At 45.8% G+C, this 17,637-nt stretch overlaps 1 protein-coding gene across 1 annotated transcript; it reads right to left on the bottom strand.

Moving 5' to 3' along the window:
* Positions 1-2,725: 2,725 nt before the first annotated feature.
* Positions 2,726-16,607, bottom strand: UFC1 (ubiquitin-fold modifier conjugating enzyme 1). Its single transcript, XM_060758545.2, has 6 exons — positions 16,446-16,607; positions 13,805-13,872; positions 12,463-12,526; positions 12,279-12,355; positions 12,096-12,186; positions 2,726-2,981 (listed from the first exon to the last, which is right to left on the bottom strand). The coding sequence occupies exons 1-6, from the start codon at positions 16,566-16,568 to the stop codon at positions 2,901-2,903; spliced, it is 504 nt and encodes a 167-aa protein (XP_060614528.1). The 5' UTR covers positions 16,569-16,607; the 3' UTR covers positions 2,726-2,900.
* Positions 16,608-17,637: the final 1,030 nt, after the last annotated feature.

Below are 17,637 nucleotides of genomic sequence, written 5' to 3'. Positions count from 1 at the left end.
TGGGTAAACAGTTTTTCTTGCTGGTTTTTTGTCAGTGTTGATGTGGAGATTGTCTGGTTTGCCCAACCTGGAACATGCAACACATCATTCTCCTTCTTTAGGGGTCCCTTTCAAATCTATGATACTATATCTTTCTGTGTGTGAATCATATACATATCTATCTATATCTATGGCTGGATGGCTCTTTGTCAGGAGGGATTTGATTATGTTTTCTTGCCCTGGTGAAGGGAGTTGGATGGCCTTAAGTATGGGGGTTCTGTATGGGAAGTTTGCCCCAATTCTGTCGTTTGTGGAGTTCAGAATGCTTTTGATTGTAGGTGAACTATAAATCCCAAGAACTACAACTCCCAAATGTCAAGGTCTATTTCCCCCAAACTCCATCTGTGTTCATATTTGGGCATATGGAATATTCGTGCCAAGGTTGGTCCAGATCTATCATTGTTTGAGTCGTTGAATGTATTGTCGAAGGCTTTCATGGCTAGGTTCCCTTGATGTATGGCAGGACTGGGCTCTCCAGGCCAATGGAGACTCCACCTCAGACATCAGAAGAGCTGCAAGACCAAGAACAAGCCACGAGAGTCAAGATGAAGATCCACCCAGAGGGAAAGTGTTCCTGCCATACATCAAGGGAACCACTGACCGCATTGGGAAGCTGATGAGGAAACACAACATACAAACAATCTACAAACCCACCAAGAAAATTCAACAAATGCTCCGTTCAGCAAAGGACAAGAGGCATCCTCTCACCTCTGCAGGAGTCTACCGTATACCATGCAGCTGTGGACAAGTCTCCATAGGGACCACCAAACGCAGCAGCAATGCCCAAACACGAATCAAGGAACATGAAAGGCACTGCAGACTACTTCAGCCAGAGAAGTCAGCCATAGCAGAGCACCTGATGAACCAGCCTGGACACAGCATATTATTTGAGAACACAGAAATGCTGGACCACACAAGTGGTCTGCCTCAGTTGCTTTCTTTCTTTCTGGGTTGTGATAATGGAGTCAACTTTGAGGTTGAGATCTCTAAGTTTGTTGTATAAATGCTCAACAGTGGTAGCAACCAGTTGGAGCATGTGAGAGTAGCTTGTCTCACCCACTAGCTCAGATGTTTGAACACTTTTGTCTTCTTTGCTGCTATGCTTGTTACTATGGTTGTTTGGCAAATCTGGGTTTTTTGCAGCACTCCCTTTGTGCTCTTTCAGACTTTTAATCTGCTTTTAATCTGCTTTTATACCTGATCTACTTGGGAACTGCGATTCCCTTCCTTGGGCACCAATGCCCCATTCTGTACTGTGCTGGTCAAAGACCGTAATAAATCATTGATTGATTGATTGATTGCTGGACCACACCAACAACCACCATGTCAGACTACACAGAGAAGCCATTGAAATCCACAAGCATGTGGACAATTTCAACAGAAAGGAAGAGACCATGAAAATGAACAAAATCTGGCTACCAGTATTAAAAAACTCAAAAATTACAACAGCAAAACAGCAGAGAGGAAACAACCAGGCACATCTTAACACCTCTCAACAGAACATTTTCCCAGGCTCAGCCAGGCCTTCAAATGCTAATGAAAGTGGTCAGTTGAAACATTCACACCTAGCTCCAGCAGAGAAGAGCTCTGTGCCCCACCCCAGCCATTCCACAGATATATAAACCCTTTGTCCTAATTCCAACAGACCTTACTACCTCTGAGGATGCTTGCCATAGATGCAGGCGAAACGTCAGGAAAAAATGCCTCTAGAACATGGCCCTATAGCCCGAAAAAAACCCACAAGAACCTATTGTTTGAGTCCACAGTGCTCTCTGGGTGTAGGTGAACTACAACTCCCAAACTCAAGGTCAATGTCCACCAAACCCTTCTAGTGTTTTCTGTTGGTCATGGGAGTCCTGTGTGCCACATTTGGTTCTATTCCATCATTGGTGGGGTTCAGAATGCTCTTTGATTATAAGTAAACTATAAATCCTAGCAACTACAACTCCCAAATGACAAATCAATTTTTTGAGTGATGGTCACTCTTTGGGCTAGTAGGTGTCTTGTGGCAAAATTTGGTGTCAATTCGTTCAGTGGGTTTTGAGTTCTGTTAATCCCACAAACGAACATCACATTTATATATATATATACTAGCTGTCCCCTGCCACGCGTTGCTGTGTCCCACATGGGGGTTCTGTGTGGGAGGTTTGGCCCAATTCTATCGTTGTTGGGGTTCAGAATGCTCTGTGATTGTAGGTGAACTATACATCCCAGCAACTACAACTCCCGAATGTCAAGATTCTATTTTCCCCAAACTCCACCAGTGTTCACATTTGGCATATTGAGTTTTTGTATAGAGTTTGGTCCAGATCCATCAATGTTTGAGTCCACAGTGATCTCTGGATGTAGGTGAACTACAACTCCAAAACCAAAGGACACTGCCCACCAAACCCAGTATTTTCTGTTGGTCGTGGGAGAACTGTGAACTATTTATAGGTGAACTATAAATCCCAGCAACTACAACTCCCAAATGACAAAATCAGGTTTTTTGAGTGAAGGACATACATTGGGTTGTTCGGTGTCTTGTGTCCAAATTTGGTGTCAATTCGTCCACTGGTTGTTGAGTTCTGTTAATCCCACAAACAAATACTACATTTTTATTGATATAGATATAGAGAGGTGCTCCAAGGGTACTTTGAGTAAAAGGCAAGCAGCAAAGTGAGACAGCCACCCAAAAAAGAGCACGTCTAGTTATATATATATTTTATTATATTCATTGAGATATGTTTCCCAGTCAGGTTGGACAATCAGATACTCATAAAAGTACAAGGCAAGCCATTGGCACAAATCCGACCCCAGCAGCCACCAACAGTCCAGGCCTAAGAAGGAAACCCAAGCCTAGTGTCCAGCTAGGATAAACCTCACGCTCCTCCTTTCTCCTTGTGCTCAATCTGACCCTTCGAGATCAGATCTGGAATTTCCACTGCCAGCCAAGGTCCCAGCTGTAAAACAAAGAGACTGTTAGTGTTGCTCCATCTGCATACCCCGAATGCCAGAGAATATCTATCTGAATAGACTAAGTATGAACAGTAGGCATGGGTGACTAGGGATCTGAATGCAATGTCCTTAGAAAGAGGGACTGCCCCTCAGAAAAAATGTTTAAGTATGAATTTTAAATTCTTCTGTGTATTTTAATATGTGTATTTTACAGAAACACATCTATCTATGCACATAATAAAAGTGAAAATATGTATATTATATGTATATGTATGAGTGGAAATAATCTATCGAACAGATGGCAAGCTACTCAACCTCAGCAGACTGAAAGCCAAAACCAAGGTTACAACATCTGTTATAGAACTCCAGTATGCTGATGACAACGTCGTCTGTGCACATTCAGAAGATCTACAAGCCACTCTAAACACCTTCGCAGAAGCATACGAGAAGCTCGGCCTGCCATTGAACATTGAAAAAACCAAGGTGCTGTTCCAGCAGACACCAGCCAACCCCAATCCAATGCCAGTGATAAAGCTTAATGGTGTAACATTAGAAAATGTTGATCATTTCCGCTACTTTGGCAGCCACCTCTCCACCAAAGTCAACATCGACACCGAAATACAACACCGCCTGAGCTCTGCAAGCGCAGCATTTTTCCGAATGAAGCAGAGAGTGTTTGAGGACCGGGACATCCGTAGGGATACCAAGGCGCTTGTTTATAGAGCTATTGTCCTCCCAACCCCGTTATATGCCTGCGAAACATGGACTGTCTACAGACGTCACGTGCAACTCCTGGAACAATTCCATCAGCGCTGCCTCCGGAAAATCCTGGAAATCTCTTGGGAAGACAGGCGGACAAACGTCAGCGTGCTGGAAGAAGCAAAGACCACCAGCATTGAAGCTATGGTCCTCTGCCATCAACTCCGCTGGACCGGCCACGTAGTCTGGATGCCTGACCACCGTCTCCCAAAGCAGTTGCTCTACTCCGAACTCAAGAACGGAAAACAGAATGTTGGTGGACAGGAAAAGAGATTTAAAGATGGGCTCAAAGCCAACCTTAAAAACACTAGCATAGACCCTGAGAACTGGGAAGCCCTGGCCCTTGACCGCTCCATCTGGAGGTCAGCTGTGACCAGCAGTGCTGCAGAATTTGAAGAGGCACGAATGGAGGGCGAAAGGGAGAAGCGTGCCAAGAGGAAGGTGCGTCAAGCCAACCCCGACCGAGACCGCCTTCCACCTGGAAACCGATGCCCTCACTGCGGAAAAAGATGCAGAGCAAGAATAGGGCTCCACAGCCACATATGGACCCACAAGAATACTGGAAGATAATCCTCCTCGGAAAACGAGGGATCACCTAATGAATGATGAATGAAATGAAAAATGTATATCTATATAAATAAAAATGTAATGTTCTTTTGTGGAATTAACAGAACTCAGAAACCACTGGACGAATTGACCACAAATTTGAACATAAGTCAACAACTAAAGTAATCTATGTCCTTCACTCAAAAATAAAAAAAATAAAAAATTAACCGGAAAGAACTTAACCCCCACAAGCCTAAATGACTATCAGAGCGTGCGTTAAAAGAACACCCTCCCCCCTGCACAAGGGGAAAGGCGAGAGGCAGTTTGAGAGAGGTGGCCGGTATATCCCTCTTGCTAACCCCTGCCTCTCTCTTCCCAAAGGATTCAGAGAGGGACAGAGGGAAGGAGGGAGGGAGGGAGGAAGAGAGAGAGAGAGAACACCCTCCTCCACTTCTGCCTCCTCCCTTTCCTTCCTTTCCTTTCCTTTCCTCTTTTTCCCTTTCCCTCTTGGGTCTTGGCTGTCTGCAGCATGGAGATACCTGCTGGGAACTCACAGGGGAGGGATTCTGTGTGTGTGTATGTGCCAAGAAAGCTAATCCATATTGAGTTATGGGAAGGAATTCTGGTAATTCCTTCCTACATTGGACTAGGAAACTAGTCCAATGTGGGCTAGGCAAAACTACGGTGAGGTGGATCTGTAATTGGTTAAGTGGACGAACACAGAGAGTGCTCACTAATGCTTTCTCTTCATCTTGGAAAGAAGTGACGAGCGGAGTGCCACAAGCAGGGTTCCGTCCTGGGCCCGGTCCTGTTCAACATCTTTATTAATGACTAGATGAAGGGCTAGAAGGCATGATCATCAAGTTTGCAGACGACACCAAATTGGGAGGGATAGCCAATAGTCCAGAGGACAGGAGCAGAATTCAAAACGATCTTGACAGATTAGAGAGATGGGCCAAAACTAACAAAATGAAGTTCAACAGTGACAAATGCAAGATACTCCACTTTGGCAGAAAAAATGAAATGCAAAGATACAGAATGGGGGACGCCTGGCTCGAGAGCAGTACGTGTGAAAAAGATCTTGGAGTCCTCGTGGACAACAAGTTAAACATGAGCCAACAATGTGATGTGGCGGCAAAAAAAGCCAATGGGATTTTGGCCTGCATCAATAGGAGCCTAGTGTCTAGATCTAAGGAAGTCATGCTACCCCTCTATTCCGCTTTGGTTAGACCACATCTGGAATATTGTGTCCAATTCTGGGCACCACAATTCAAGAGAGATATTGACAAGCTGGAATGTGTCCAGAGGAGGGCGACTCAAATGATCAAGGGTCTGGAGAACAAGCCCTATGAGGAGCGGCTTAGGGAACTGGGCATGTTTAGCCTGAAGAAGAGAAGGCTGAGAGGAGATATGATAGCCATGTATAAATATGTGAGAGGAAGCCACAGGGAGGAGGGAGCAAGCTTGTTTTCTGCTTCCTTGGAGACTAGGACGCGGAACAATGGCTTCAAACTACAAGAGAGGAGATTCCATCTGAACATGAGGAAGAACTTCCTGACTGTGAGAGCCGTTCAGCAGTGGAACTCTCTGCCCCGGAGTGTGGTGGAGGCTCCTTCTTTGGAAGCTTTTAAGCAGAGGCTGGATGGCCATTTGTCAGGGGTGATTTGAATGCAATATTCCTGCTTCTTGGCAGGGGGTTGGACTGGATGGCCCATGAGGTCTCTTCCAACTCTTTGATTCTATGATTCTATGAAATGAAGTCCAGTATTCAAAGAAAGGACAAAAAGGCACGCTCTGTGAGTTAGCAAAGGCTGCCCAGAAAGGCACAATCAAAACACTCCTGAAAGATGGCCATCCATTTTTACTTTATAGCAACCCTGGGCTATAATATATCTACAATAATAATAACAATATGTATACCTATCATAGTGATATCTTTAAGTCTACAATATATATGTCTATGATATCTATATGTCTGTAACAATAATATCTACATGTCTATAATAATATCTGTAGGTCTATAATAATATCAATATCCATATGTCTATAATTATCATATCTATTTGTGTCAGGATGTGCCTTCATGTTTGAGATTCCAAGAAGTCTTCTTCCTGACACTAGAGGGAGTAGTCATGATAGATGGGTTTATGGCAGGGACATCTGGGCATAGTATTCGCTTTGAAGCTGTGGGAAAAGGAATCTTAGTCTAAACTTTGATAAGCAAGGGGGAGAAGGAGGGGCCGAAGCCAGGAGGGGGGATCTGGAGACTCTTGGCGGGAAACCTCAGTTCTCTCTTTGACTTTGTTCTGTATGGACTGAAATAAACTCCAAATCCGAGTACCTACTTGTGAGTGCGAGTTTTTTCTAAGATCCAGCGGAACCTGACATAAAGAGAGAACTCACAACTTCTTGCTCAACCTGTGAGGAATACAACTATCCGGAGAAAGAGCATGTTCCAGGAAGGAGAGATCCTGATGGGAGCCGAGGGAGGCACCGGAGCTTTCCCTTCCCAGGGGCTGGAGGATGAGAGGATCGAGGACGAGGAATCTTCCCAAGAAGGAGGTGTGGGGATAGAAGAAGAGGGCCCAGCAGTGCCTGAAGACTGGAGGGGCCCCCTGACTTCCACGCAGATGCCGTCCAGGAAGGATGTAACAGTGAGATGCAAGCTGCCCATGTCGGGATTGCGGGAGCCTCGCAGGGAACCCTCGCCCCTCAGCAGCGCATCGGCGCTGCCTGCGCAACACTTCGGGGAGAAAGTGGATGCGATGGAGAGAATGCTGCAAACTTTTTCATTCCAACTGGATGAGATGAGGAAAGAGATAGCAGCGTCGTGGAGAACCACACTAGAAGAGAGAGAGCAGCGACGCTCTCATCCACAAGGTATGGGGCGTGGGTATCGGCCCTCGGGGAGAGTGGCGTTCGCCATGGAGGGGGAGCAGCTCCACCCCCACCCCGGGACCTCGGCATTCACCTCGGGATGGGTGGGGAGAAGCCAACTACATGGAGGCCCCGGGAGAGGAGAGCTGCGCGTAAAGTTCAATGGAGACCCCAAGCAGCTCTCCTATTTCATCACAAACGTGAGACATTTTATGGAGGACTATGGTGATACCTTCCCCTCAGAGGGAGCTATGATCCATGCAGTGGGGGCCAATTTGAAGGAAGCTGCGGCCGATTGGCTCATGCAAATGTATGACACCCGAGCGCCTGAGTTGAGGAGACTGGATGACTTCTTGAGAGTGCTCCGGGAGAGATTTCAAGATCCCTTGGCGGAGGAGAAGGCGAAAGGACAGCTTAAAAAAATCTACCAGGGCAATAAGACTGTCTCTGAATATGCCTTGGAGTTTAAAGCCATTGCGGGCAGAATTAGAGACTGGTCTGAAGCCACAAAGCTCGAATACTTCCGAGCGGGCTTGCGCTCCGATGTGTTGGAGTGGTCACTGCACCGGAGCAACCCAAACACGCTTGAGGAGTGGATTGTGCTGGCGGGGAGGGTCGAGTGTGACCAGGAGCAGATGCCACGCAGAGTGAGAGAGAGAGGGCGAACCCGGCACCCCGCAGCAGGCCCGCAAGGAGGGTCGAGACGCCCCTCACCCAGAGGAAGGTCAGCCAGCCGCGAGAGGAAAGGAAGGAGGGGCCCCTGCTTCGCGTGCGGCCAGGAGGGGCACAGAGCGGCGGAATGTCCAAGAGGGCGCAACCCTCCCAACGCTCCCAATCCTGACAAGACACCTCCCCCCAGCCAGCCAGCTGAATTGTTACAGAGGTTGAGGGAAGCAGCAGGAAAAGATGAGTGGTTACAACAACACAAAGGGGACCTAACCCAAGAGGGAGGACTCTGGACTTATGGGGCCAAATACTACGTGCCAGCTTCCATGCGAAAGGACATAATTAAGGGGGGCCATGACTCACTGCTAGCGGGCCACTTTGGGTTCACCAAGACCCTTAAACTACTGGCCTGTCAGTTCTGGTGGCCTGCTATGCGCAAGGACATAAAAGACTATATCCGGGAATGTCCAACCTGTGCAAAAAACAAACAAAAGGTGGGGAAACCCACGGGACTGTTACAACCAGTGGCCAACCCCACACACCCCTGGTCAGAAATTGCCATGGACTTTGTAGTAGAACTGCCCGACAGCCATGGATATAATACTATCTGGACTGTAATTGACCTGTTTTCCAAGCAGGCACACTTCGTAGCCCTGAAAAGACTTCCCTCTGCCCCTGAATTGGCGAAGCTGTTCCTTCACCATGTGTTCAGGTTACATGGCTGTCCACGCAGGATTATAACCGACAGGGGCACACAGTTCACATCCAAGTTTTGGAAGTCCTTTTTGTCCATGCTAGGGACAGAGCGGGCCCTAAGTACAGCTTTCCACCCAGAAACTGATGGGGCCACCGAGAGAGTTCAAAAAACCTTACAACAGTACCTAAGATGCTATTCCACTTATCAACAAGACAATTGGGCTTCCCTGCTAGACTTCACTGAATATAGTTACAACAATAGCAAACATGTGTCCACGGGGTCTTCACCTTTTAAAATTGTGGGGGGTAGAGACTTTCCCCCATTTCCGGGCCTGACACCCCTGGGACCAGGAGAGACTTCACCGGATGGATGGGGGGAGATGATTGCAGCGTCCTGGCCTGTTGTTAAAGAGACTTTAGACAAAGCCAAGTCTGACTATAAGAAATTCGCTGACAAAAAGAGGTCGCTGCAACCCCAGCTCAAGGTGGGGGACCTAGTGTACCTGTCCACCAAATACTTGAAATCCACCCAACCATCCCGTAAATTGTCCGCTTTGTATATGGGGCCCTTCCCCGTCCAGAAGGTCATCAATCCAGTTACTGTACGGCTAGAGCTGCCCCATACTTGGAGGAGGGTCCACCCAGTCTTCCATGTGAGCTTGCTTAAACCCGCATGCTCCTCTCCGAAATGGTCTGAAGCGGATTCCTGACCAGTCCCCATCATGGTGGGGGCCCATACTCATTTTGAAATCAAGGACATTCTGGACTCTAAGCGGACACGGGGAAAGTTGTATTATTTGGTTCAGTGGTCCTCTAAGGCTATCCACCCGGAGTGGGTGTTACAAGAACATGTAAACGCTCCGCGCCTTATAAAAAAGTTCCACTCTGCCTTCCCGCTGAAGCCTAAGCCTTGATGTTGTGTCTCATGTTTCTCTCTTTTTCTTTCAGTTGGGGCCCATCTTCCGAGGGGGGGAGATAGTGTCAGGATGTGCCTTCATGTTCGAGATTCCAAGAAGTCTTCTTCCTGACACTAGAGGGAGTAGTCATGATAGATGGGTTTATGGCAGGGACATCTGGGCATAGTATTCGCTTTGAAGCTGTGGGAAAAGGAACCTTAGTCTAAACTTTGATAAGCAAGGGGGAGAAGGAGGGGCCGAAGCCAGGAGGGGGGATCTGGAGACTCTTGGCGGGAAACCTCAGTTCTCTCTTTGACTTTGTTCTGTATGGACCGAAATAAACTCCAAATCCGAGTGCCTACTTGTGAGTGCGAGTTTTTTTCTAAGAACCAGCGGAACCTGACAATTTGTCAATAATATCTATACATCTATAATAATAATACCTATATGCCTATATCTATGTCTATAATAATAATAATATCTATATACACATACAATATCCATAATATCTATATACCTATAATAATATCTATAGGTCTGTAAATTATTAAAAAAATTATAATCTATTATTATAGATGTATAGATATTATTGACAAACAGATATTATAATTATAGACATATGGATATTGATATTATTATAGACCTACAGATATTATTATAGACCTATAGATATTATTATAGGCATATAGATATTATAGATATTATATGTGTATTAATCCATCTGTTGCCGGTTTTTGCTCGAAAGATATTTAGCCCTGTGCTCCTATTTTTAATCAGTTTTATACTAATTTATGCAATGCTTTTGATACAAAATAAATAAATAACACCTATAATAATAATAATACCTACATGCCTTTAATAATATTTGTATTCCTATAATAATATCTATACATCTATAACAACAACAACAATAATACCTATATAATATCTTTGAACTGGGTTATATGGCAGTGTGGACTCGGGTAATCAGGGCCCTTCCACACATCCATATAACCCTTTGGCCTCAAGGAGACTGAAATGGGCCTATATTAGGTTGACACTTTGCCACTTCAGTTGTGTATTGATAGCTTAGATTCCACAGCAAACTGGCTTCAGGAAAGGCAAAAGCTGCACATCGCAAGTGCTGAACCTGACTCAGCACATAGAAGATGGCTTTGAAAGGCAGCAGATCACAGGAGCTGTCTTCATAGATCTGTCAGCGGTTTATGATACACTAAACCACCACCTCCTCCCGAGAAAAATGTATAATATCACAAAGGACGACCACCTCACCCGCCTCATAGGAAACCTGCTACAAAACAGGAGCTTTTTTGTTGAGTTCCAGGACCAGAAAAGCATATGGCAGAAACAGAAGAACGGCCTGCCTCAGGGGAGCGTGCTTGCTCCATCCATGTTCAATATTTACACAAATGACCAGCCACTGCCAAAAGGGACAGAGAGCTTCATCTATGCTGATGATTGTGCCATTACTACTCAAGCAGGGAGTTTTGAGATGGTTGAAAAGAAGCTCTCCGAAGCTCTAGGTGCTCTTACCGCCTTCTACACGGAAAGCCAGCTGATCCCTAATCCATCTAAAACACAGACATGTGCTTTTCACCTTAAGAACAGACAAGCATCCCGAGCTCTGAGGATGACCTGGGAAGGAATCCCACAGGAGCATTGTAGCGCACCCAAATCCCTGGGAGTCACTCTGGACTGTGCTCTGACCTACAAGAAGCACTGCCTGAACATCAAGCAAAAAGTGGGCACTAGACACAATACCATACGAAAGCTGACTGGCACAACCTGGGGATCAGAACCAGACACAGTGAAGACATCTGCCCTTTCGCTATACTACTCTGCTGCTGAGTATGCATGCCCAGTGTGGAACACATCTCACCACGCTAAAACAGTGGATGTGACTCTTAATGAGACATGCTGCATTATCACGGGGTGTCTGCGCCTCACATCACTGGAGAAATTACACTATCTAGCCGGTATTGCACCACCTGACATCTGCCGGGAAGTAGCAGCCAATAGTGAAAGGACCAAGGCAGTGACATCTCCAGCTCATCCCCTGTTTGGGTATCAGCCAGCACATCAATGACTTAAATCTAGAAATAGTTTTCTAAGATCTACAGAGAACACCTCAGCAAGCGAGAGTCCAAAAACGGCAGGCTCAAACCCAGAACCTCAGTCAATGGCTGATACCATATGAGAGACTCCCCCTTGGGCACACAGAAAACTGGGTGACTCGGAAGGCGCTGAACAGACTGCGCTCTGGCACCACGAGATGCATAGCCAGCCTTAAGAAATGGGGCTACAAAGTGGAATCCACAAAATGCGAGTGTGGAGAAGAGCAAATTAATCACTGACCACCTTCTGCAATGGATTCTGAGCCCTGCCACATGCACAACGGAGGACCTTCTTATAGTAACACCAGAGGCACTCCAAGTGGCCAGATACTGGTCAAAGGTCATTTAATCAACTACCGAGCTTGCAAACTTTGTGTTTTTTTCTGTTTGTTTGTTTTGTTAAAAGTGTAATACAACTGTCTGGTTGCTCCTGACACAATAAATAAATAAATAAATAAATAGAAAGAATTGGGATGAGACTGGATGGCTTCCCTTCCAACTCTTATGATTCATGAACCTAAGCCTCCTTTCACCACCTTCATTCTGAGTCAGGCCAACAACTTACCCCCAGAGCCATGAGGTGCGCAAGTCCAAATTTGGGAACGTTCCTGGCCCACAAGGGCTTGAAATGGTCTGTCAGGCATATTTTCCCACCCCTATAAAGGAAGAAAAATGTTCCAGATCTTAAAATGACAGGCAGAAAGAGAACATTAGCCCAAGAGCTACATTACAGAGGTGAGGAACTGACCTGTACATTTTGGCTGTTTTCCCATCCAGTTCTGGAATGGCTATTTCTGGAGCAGTGGCAGGATAAGTGACCGGAATCTGCAAATTAATCACATTCATGAGCCTCAAATGTCAGGATTCTGTATTGCTGTGTTCAAGGCACCATTCGATAGAATGGAATAGCCAAGAAAGAGATAAAGACTCACATCAAACTCAACCGCAAACTCGTACTTCAAGAGATTGTGGATGTACCAGCACTTCCCAAACCACCTAGAAAGGCAAAAAAAGAAGAAGAAGTAAATGGGTTGCCGTGAGTTTTCTCGGCTGTATGGCCATGTTGCAGAAGCATTCTCTCCTGACGGTTCGCCCACACCTACGGCAGGCATCCTCAGATGTTGGAAACTAGGCAAGTGGGGTTTATATATCTATGGAATAATGTCCAGGGTGGGAGAAAGAACTCTCACAACCTCTGAGGATGCTTGCCATAGATGCAGGCGAAACGTCAGGAGAAATGCCTCTAGAACATGGCTCTATAGCCCGAAAAAACCCACAAGAACCTAGTGATTCCAGCCATGAAAGCCTTCGACAATATATTGAACTCTTGTTTGTTTGAGGCATCAAGAGGTTAAATGTTTTTGAATATTTAAGATAAGTGCCTAACTCTGATTAAATCATTCTGACCTTCTTCAATGTAAATGTGCTTGTGTATCCTTCCAATAAAAATAAATAGATTAAAATAATAAAGATGGTAATAATAATAATAATAATAATAATAATAGAGTAATATAATGGAAATGTAATATTAACAATAATAATAATGCATAGAGTAAAATAATAAATGCAATAATAACAACAATAAAGTAAAATGATAAATGTAATAATAATAATAATGCATTTATTATGTATTTATAACAGAGTAAAATAATAAGTAACTTTGACTCGAATATAAGCCAAAGGGGACTTTTTCAGCCTAAAAAAAGGTCTGAAAAACTAGACTTATACTCGAGTATATACAGTGGGTTAAAGCACTGAGCTGCTGAGCTTGTTGATCAAAAGGTCGCAGGTTCGATTCCAGGGAGCGGCGTGAGCTTCCGCTGTCAGCCCTAGCTTCTGCCAACCTAGCAGTTCGAAAACATGCAAATGTGAGTAGATCAATAGGTACCGCTCCGGCGGGAAGGTAAGGGCGCTCCATGCAGTCATGCCGGCCACATGACCTTGGAGGTGTCTATGGACAACGCTGGCTCTTCGGCTTAAAAATGGAGATGAGCACCACACCCCAGAGTCAGACATGACTGGACTTAATCTCAGGGGACAACCTTTACCTTTACTATATACAGTACTTTATGTGCATTATACAGATGCAATATTTTTGCAATATTGTAATCTGACTACTGAAAACAGAGAACTTGAATCTGAACGAACCTCATTTCCATACAGGAATAAATCAGGGAAAATGCAGTGTTCCGAAATGCAACACCTAGCCATTAATTACTCTACTTCCTGATCATTTTATACTTGCTTTTCTTAATAATATACTAGCAAACCCACCTGGTGCCTTCTTTGTTGGATTCTAGTCTGAACCAATCATTATCAGCGTTCTTGTTGTTCTCAACGTACTGGAAAAACAAAGAAAAAATTGGGTTGTTGTAGGTTTTTTCGGGCTACATGGCCATGTTCTAGAGGCATTCTCTCCTGACGTTTCGCCTGCATCTATGGCAATCATCCTCAGAGGTAGTGAGGTCTGCTGGAAGTAGGAAAAAGGGTTTATATATCTGTGGAATGACCAGGGTGAGACAAAGGGCTCTTGTCTGCTGGAGCTAGGTGTCAGGAACCGGTTTCCAGGCCTTGAATCTTGGCGCAAAAAACCAGGATCCTGACATGGAATGCTGATAAGGATGTGCAGCTGGTGGCCTTGGGGGGAAGCAGTTGGCATTTGGCGGGGAACATTGCGCGGGATTCTCGGTTGGCGGGAAGGGGGAATTCAATTGTGAGGGAGGGTATATAAGGGTTGAACCGCAGCTGCCGGCCAATCCTGGCTTTCTTCGTGTATGAATGTCCAGCAGTAAAAGTTCCTGATTGATTACGGATTGGCGTCCTGTGTCGTTATTGGGAGCGGCTGCTGTGAGCTTACAGCTAGGTGTGAATGTTTCAACTGACCACCTTGATTAGCATTTGATGGCCTGGCAGTGCCTGGGCAATCTTTTGTTGAGAGGTGATATAACTTCCAAAAATAACTTCCAAAAACCCTGCCAATACTTTGCTTTATATTTTTAACTAGCTGCCCCGTCACGCGTTGCTGTGGCCCAGTCTGGTGATGTGGAAAATAAAGAGAAAGTGTTGGTTTCTAATATATGTAATTTCTTTATACTTGATTGTCTGGTTGGCCTACTCTGGAACATGCAACATATAATTCTCCTTTCACATCTATCATACTATGTGTATGCGTGTGAATCATATCTATCTATCTATATCTATGGCTGGATGGCTCTTTGGCAGGAGGGCTTTGATTATGTTTTCTTGCCCTGATGAAGGGAGTTGGACTGGATGGCCTTTAGTATTTTCTGTTGGTCATGAGGGTTCAGTGGAAAGTTTGGCCCAATTCCGTCACTGGTGGGGTTCAGAATGTTCTTTCATTGTAGGTGAACTATAAATCCCAGAAACTACAACTCCCAAATGTCAAAGTCTATTTCCCCCAAACTCCACCAGTGTACATATTTGGGCATGTGGAATATTTGTGCCAAGTCTGGTCCAGATCCATCATTATTTGAGTCCACAGTGCTCTCTGGATGTAGGTGAACTACAACTCCCAAACTCAAGGTCAATGCTTCCCAAACCTTCTAGTGTTTTCTGTTGGTCATTGGAGTCCTGTGTGCCACGTTTGGCCCAATTCCATCATTAATGGAGTTCAGAATGCTCTTTGAACGTAGGTGAACTATGAATCCCAGCAACTACAACTCCCAAATGACTGTGGAATTATGTCCAGGGTGGGAGAAAGAACTCTTGTCAGTTGGAAAGCAAGTGCGAATGTTGCAATTGGCCAGCTTGATTACCACTGAATGGCCTTGCAGATTTAAAGCCTTGCTGCTTCCTGCCTGGAGGGAAACTTTTGTTGGGAGGCGTGAATGTTGCAATTGGCTGGCTTGATTAGCACTGAATACCCTTTAATAATGATAATAATAAATAATGATTATGGTGATTGTGATGGAGTCTCCTTCTTTGGAGGCTTGTAAGCAGAGGCTGGATGGCCATCTGTCGGGAGGGCTTGGATGGTATCTTCATGTCTAGCAGAAGGGGGTTGGACTGGATTAGCACTGAATACCCTTGAAAAATGATAATAATAAATAAGAATAACGATGGTGATTGTGATGGAGTCTCCTTCTCTGGAGGCTTATAAGCAGAGGCTGGGTGGCCATCTGTCGGGAGGGCTTGGATGGTATCTTCATGTCTAGCAGAAGGGGGTTGGACTGGATTAGCATTGAATACCCTTGAATAGGAGCCCCCAGTGGCGCAGTGGGTTAAAGCACTGAGCTGCTGAGCTTGTTGATCGAAAGGTCGCAGGTTCGATTCCGGGGAGCGGCGTGAGCTTCCGCTGTCAGCCCTAGCTTCTGCCAACCTAGCAGTTCGAAAATATGCAAATGTGAGTAGATCAATAGGTACCGCTCCGGCGGGAAGGTAAGGGCGCTCCATGCAGTCATGCCGGCCACATGACCTTGGAGGTGTCTACGGACAATGCCGGCTCTTCGGCTTAGAAATGGAGATGAGCACCACACCCCAGAGTCAGATATGACTGGACTTAATGTCCGGGGACTACCTTTACCTTACCCTTGAATAATGATAATAATAAATAATAATAATAATGATGGTGATTGTGATGGAGTCTTCTTCTCTGAAGATTTGTAAGCAGAGGCTGGATGGCCATCTGTCGGGAGGGCTTGGATGGTGTCTTCATGCCTGGCAGAAGGGGGTTGGACTGGATGGCCTTTGGAGTCTCTTCCAGCTCTATGCTCCTATTCTGTCAATTGACTGTCGTTCAATCTTCTTCTCTCCTCTCTTTTGGAAGCCCTTTGGCACAATGAATACGAATTCTGCCTCAAACTGACCCTCGAAAGCCACCGTAGGCGAGCAAACCCAGGAAGTCCCGTCAGCCTCAGAATCCCGTTCCTGAGGAGACTCCCGTTCCCTCTCGTACCTTAATGAGCGCCTGGTATTCCTCCTTGAGCCGCTTCACCCACAGCTCTTGGTCCCGCGGACCCGCGTTCGTCTTCAGAAGCGGCAGCTCCGCCACCAGCCGGCGAGTTGCCTCGTCGGCCATCTTGGGTAAGGGAGAAAAGGGGCGCCGACGTCACCGGAAGTGGCTTCATTCCTTGGTATCAGAACGGGAAACGGCGGCCATCTTTGTCCAGGTCAGAGGGGCGGGATTCTTCGTGGCGGAAGTGTGTGGCTGTTGTCAACAGAGCTTTCCAGCCTGTGGATTAGTCATGCGCCTAAGGCTGCTAGGAATTGTGGGAGTTGAAGTCCAAAACACTTGGAGTGCCCAAGATGACCCATACCTGCTGTGTGTAGTAACAAAACTCTTGGAAATATATGTTCTGAGCATAAAGGTAAAGGTAAAGGTAGTCCCCTGACCTTAAGTCCAGTCATGTCTGACTCTGGGGAGTGGTGCTCATCTCCATTTCTAAGCCGAAGAGCCAGCGTTGTCCGTATACACCTTCAAGGTCATGTGGCCGGCATGACTGCATGGAGCGCCGTTACCTTCCCGCCAGAGCGGTACCTATTGATCTACTCACATTTGCATGTTTTCGAACTGCTAGGTTGGCAGAAGCTAGGGCTGACAGCGGAAGCTCACGCCGCTCCCCGGAATCGAACCATACTAACCATAATAATAATAATAATAATAATCTTTGTATTGTTGAAGGCCTTCATGGCTGGAATCACTGGGTTGTTGTAGGTTTTTTCGGGCTATATGGCCATGTTCTAGAGGCATTCTCTCCTGACTTTTCGCCTGCATCTATGGCAAGCATCCTCAGAGGTCATAGAATCATAGAATCAAAGAGTTGGAAGAGACCTCATGGGCCATCCAGTCCAACCCTATTCTGCCAAGAAGCAGGAATATTGCATTCAAGTCACCCCTGACAGATGGCCATCCAGCCCCTGTTTAAAAGCTTCCAAAGAAGGAGCCTCCACCACATTCCGGGGCAGAGAGTTCCACTGCTGAACGGCTCTCACAGTCAGAAGTTCTTCCTCATGTTCAAATGGAATCTCCTCTCTTGTAGTTTGAAGCCATTGTTCCACGTCCTAGTAGTGAGGTCTGTTGGAACTAGGAAAATGGGTTTACATATCTGTGGAATGACCAGGGTGGGGCAAAGGACTCTTGTCTGCTG

This window comes from Anolis sagrei, chromosome 12, assembly GCF_037176765.1.
Source record: "Anolis sagrei isolate rAnoSag1 chromosome 12, rAnoSag1.mat, whole genome shotgun sequence".
In the NCBI taxonomy this organism is placed as follows: Eukaryota; Metazoa; Chordata; class Lepidosauria; order Squamata; family Dactyloidae; genus Anolis; species Anolis sagrei.
This window is presented reverse-complemented; position numbering and strand designations above follow the sequence as displayed.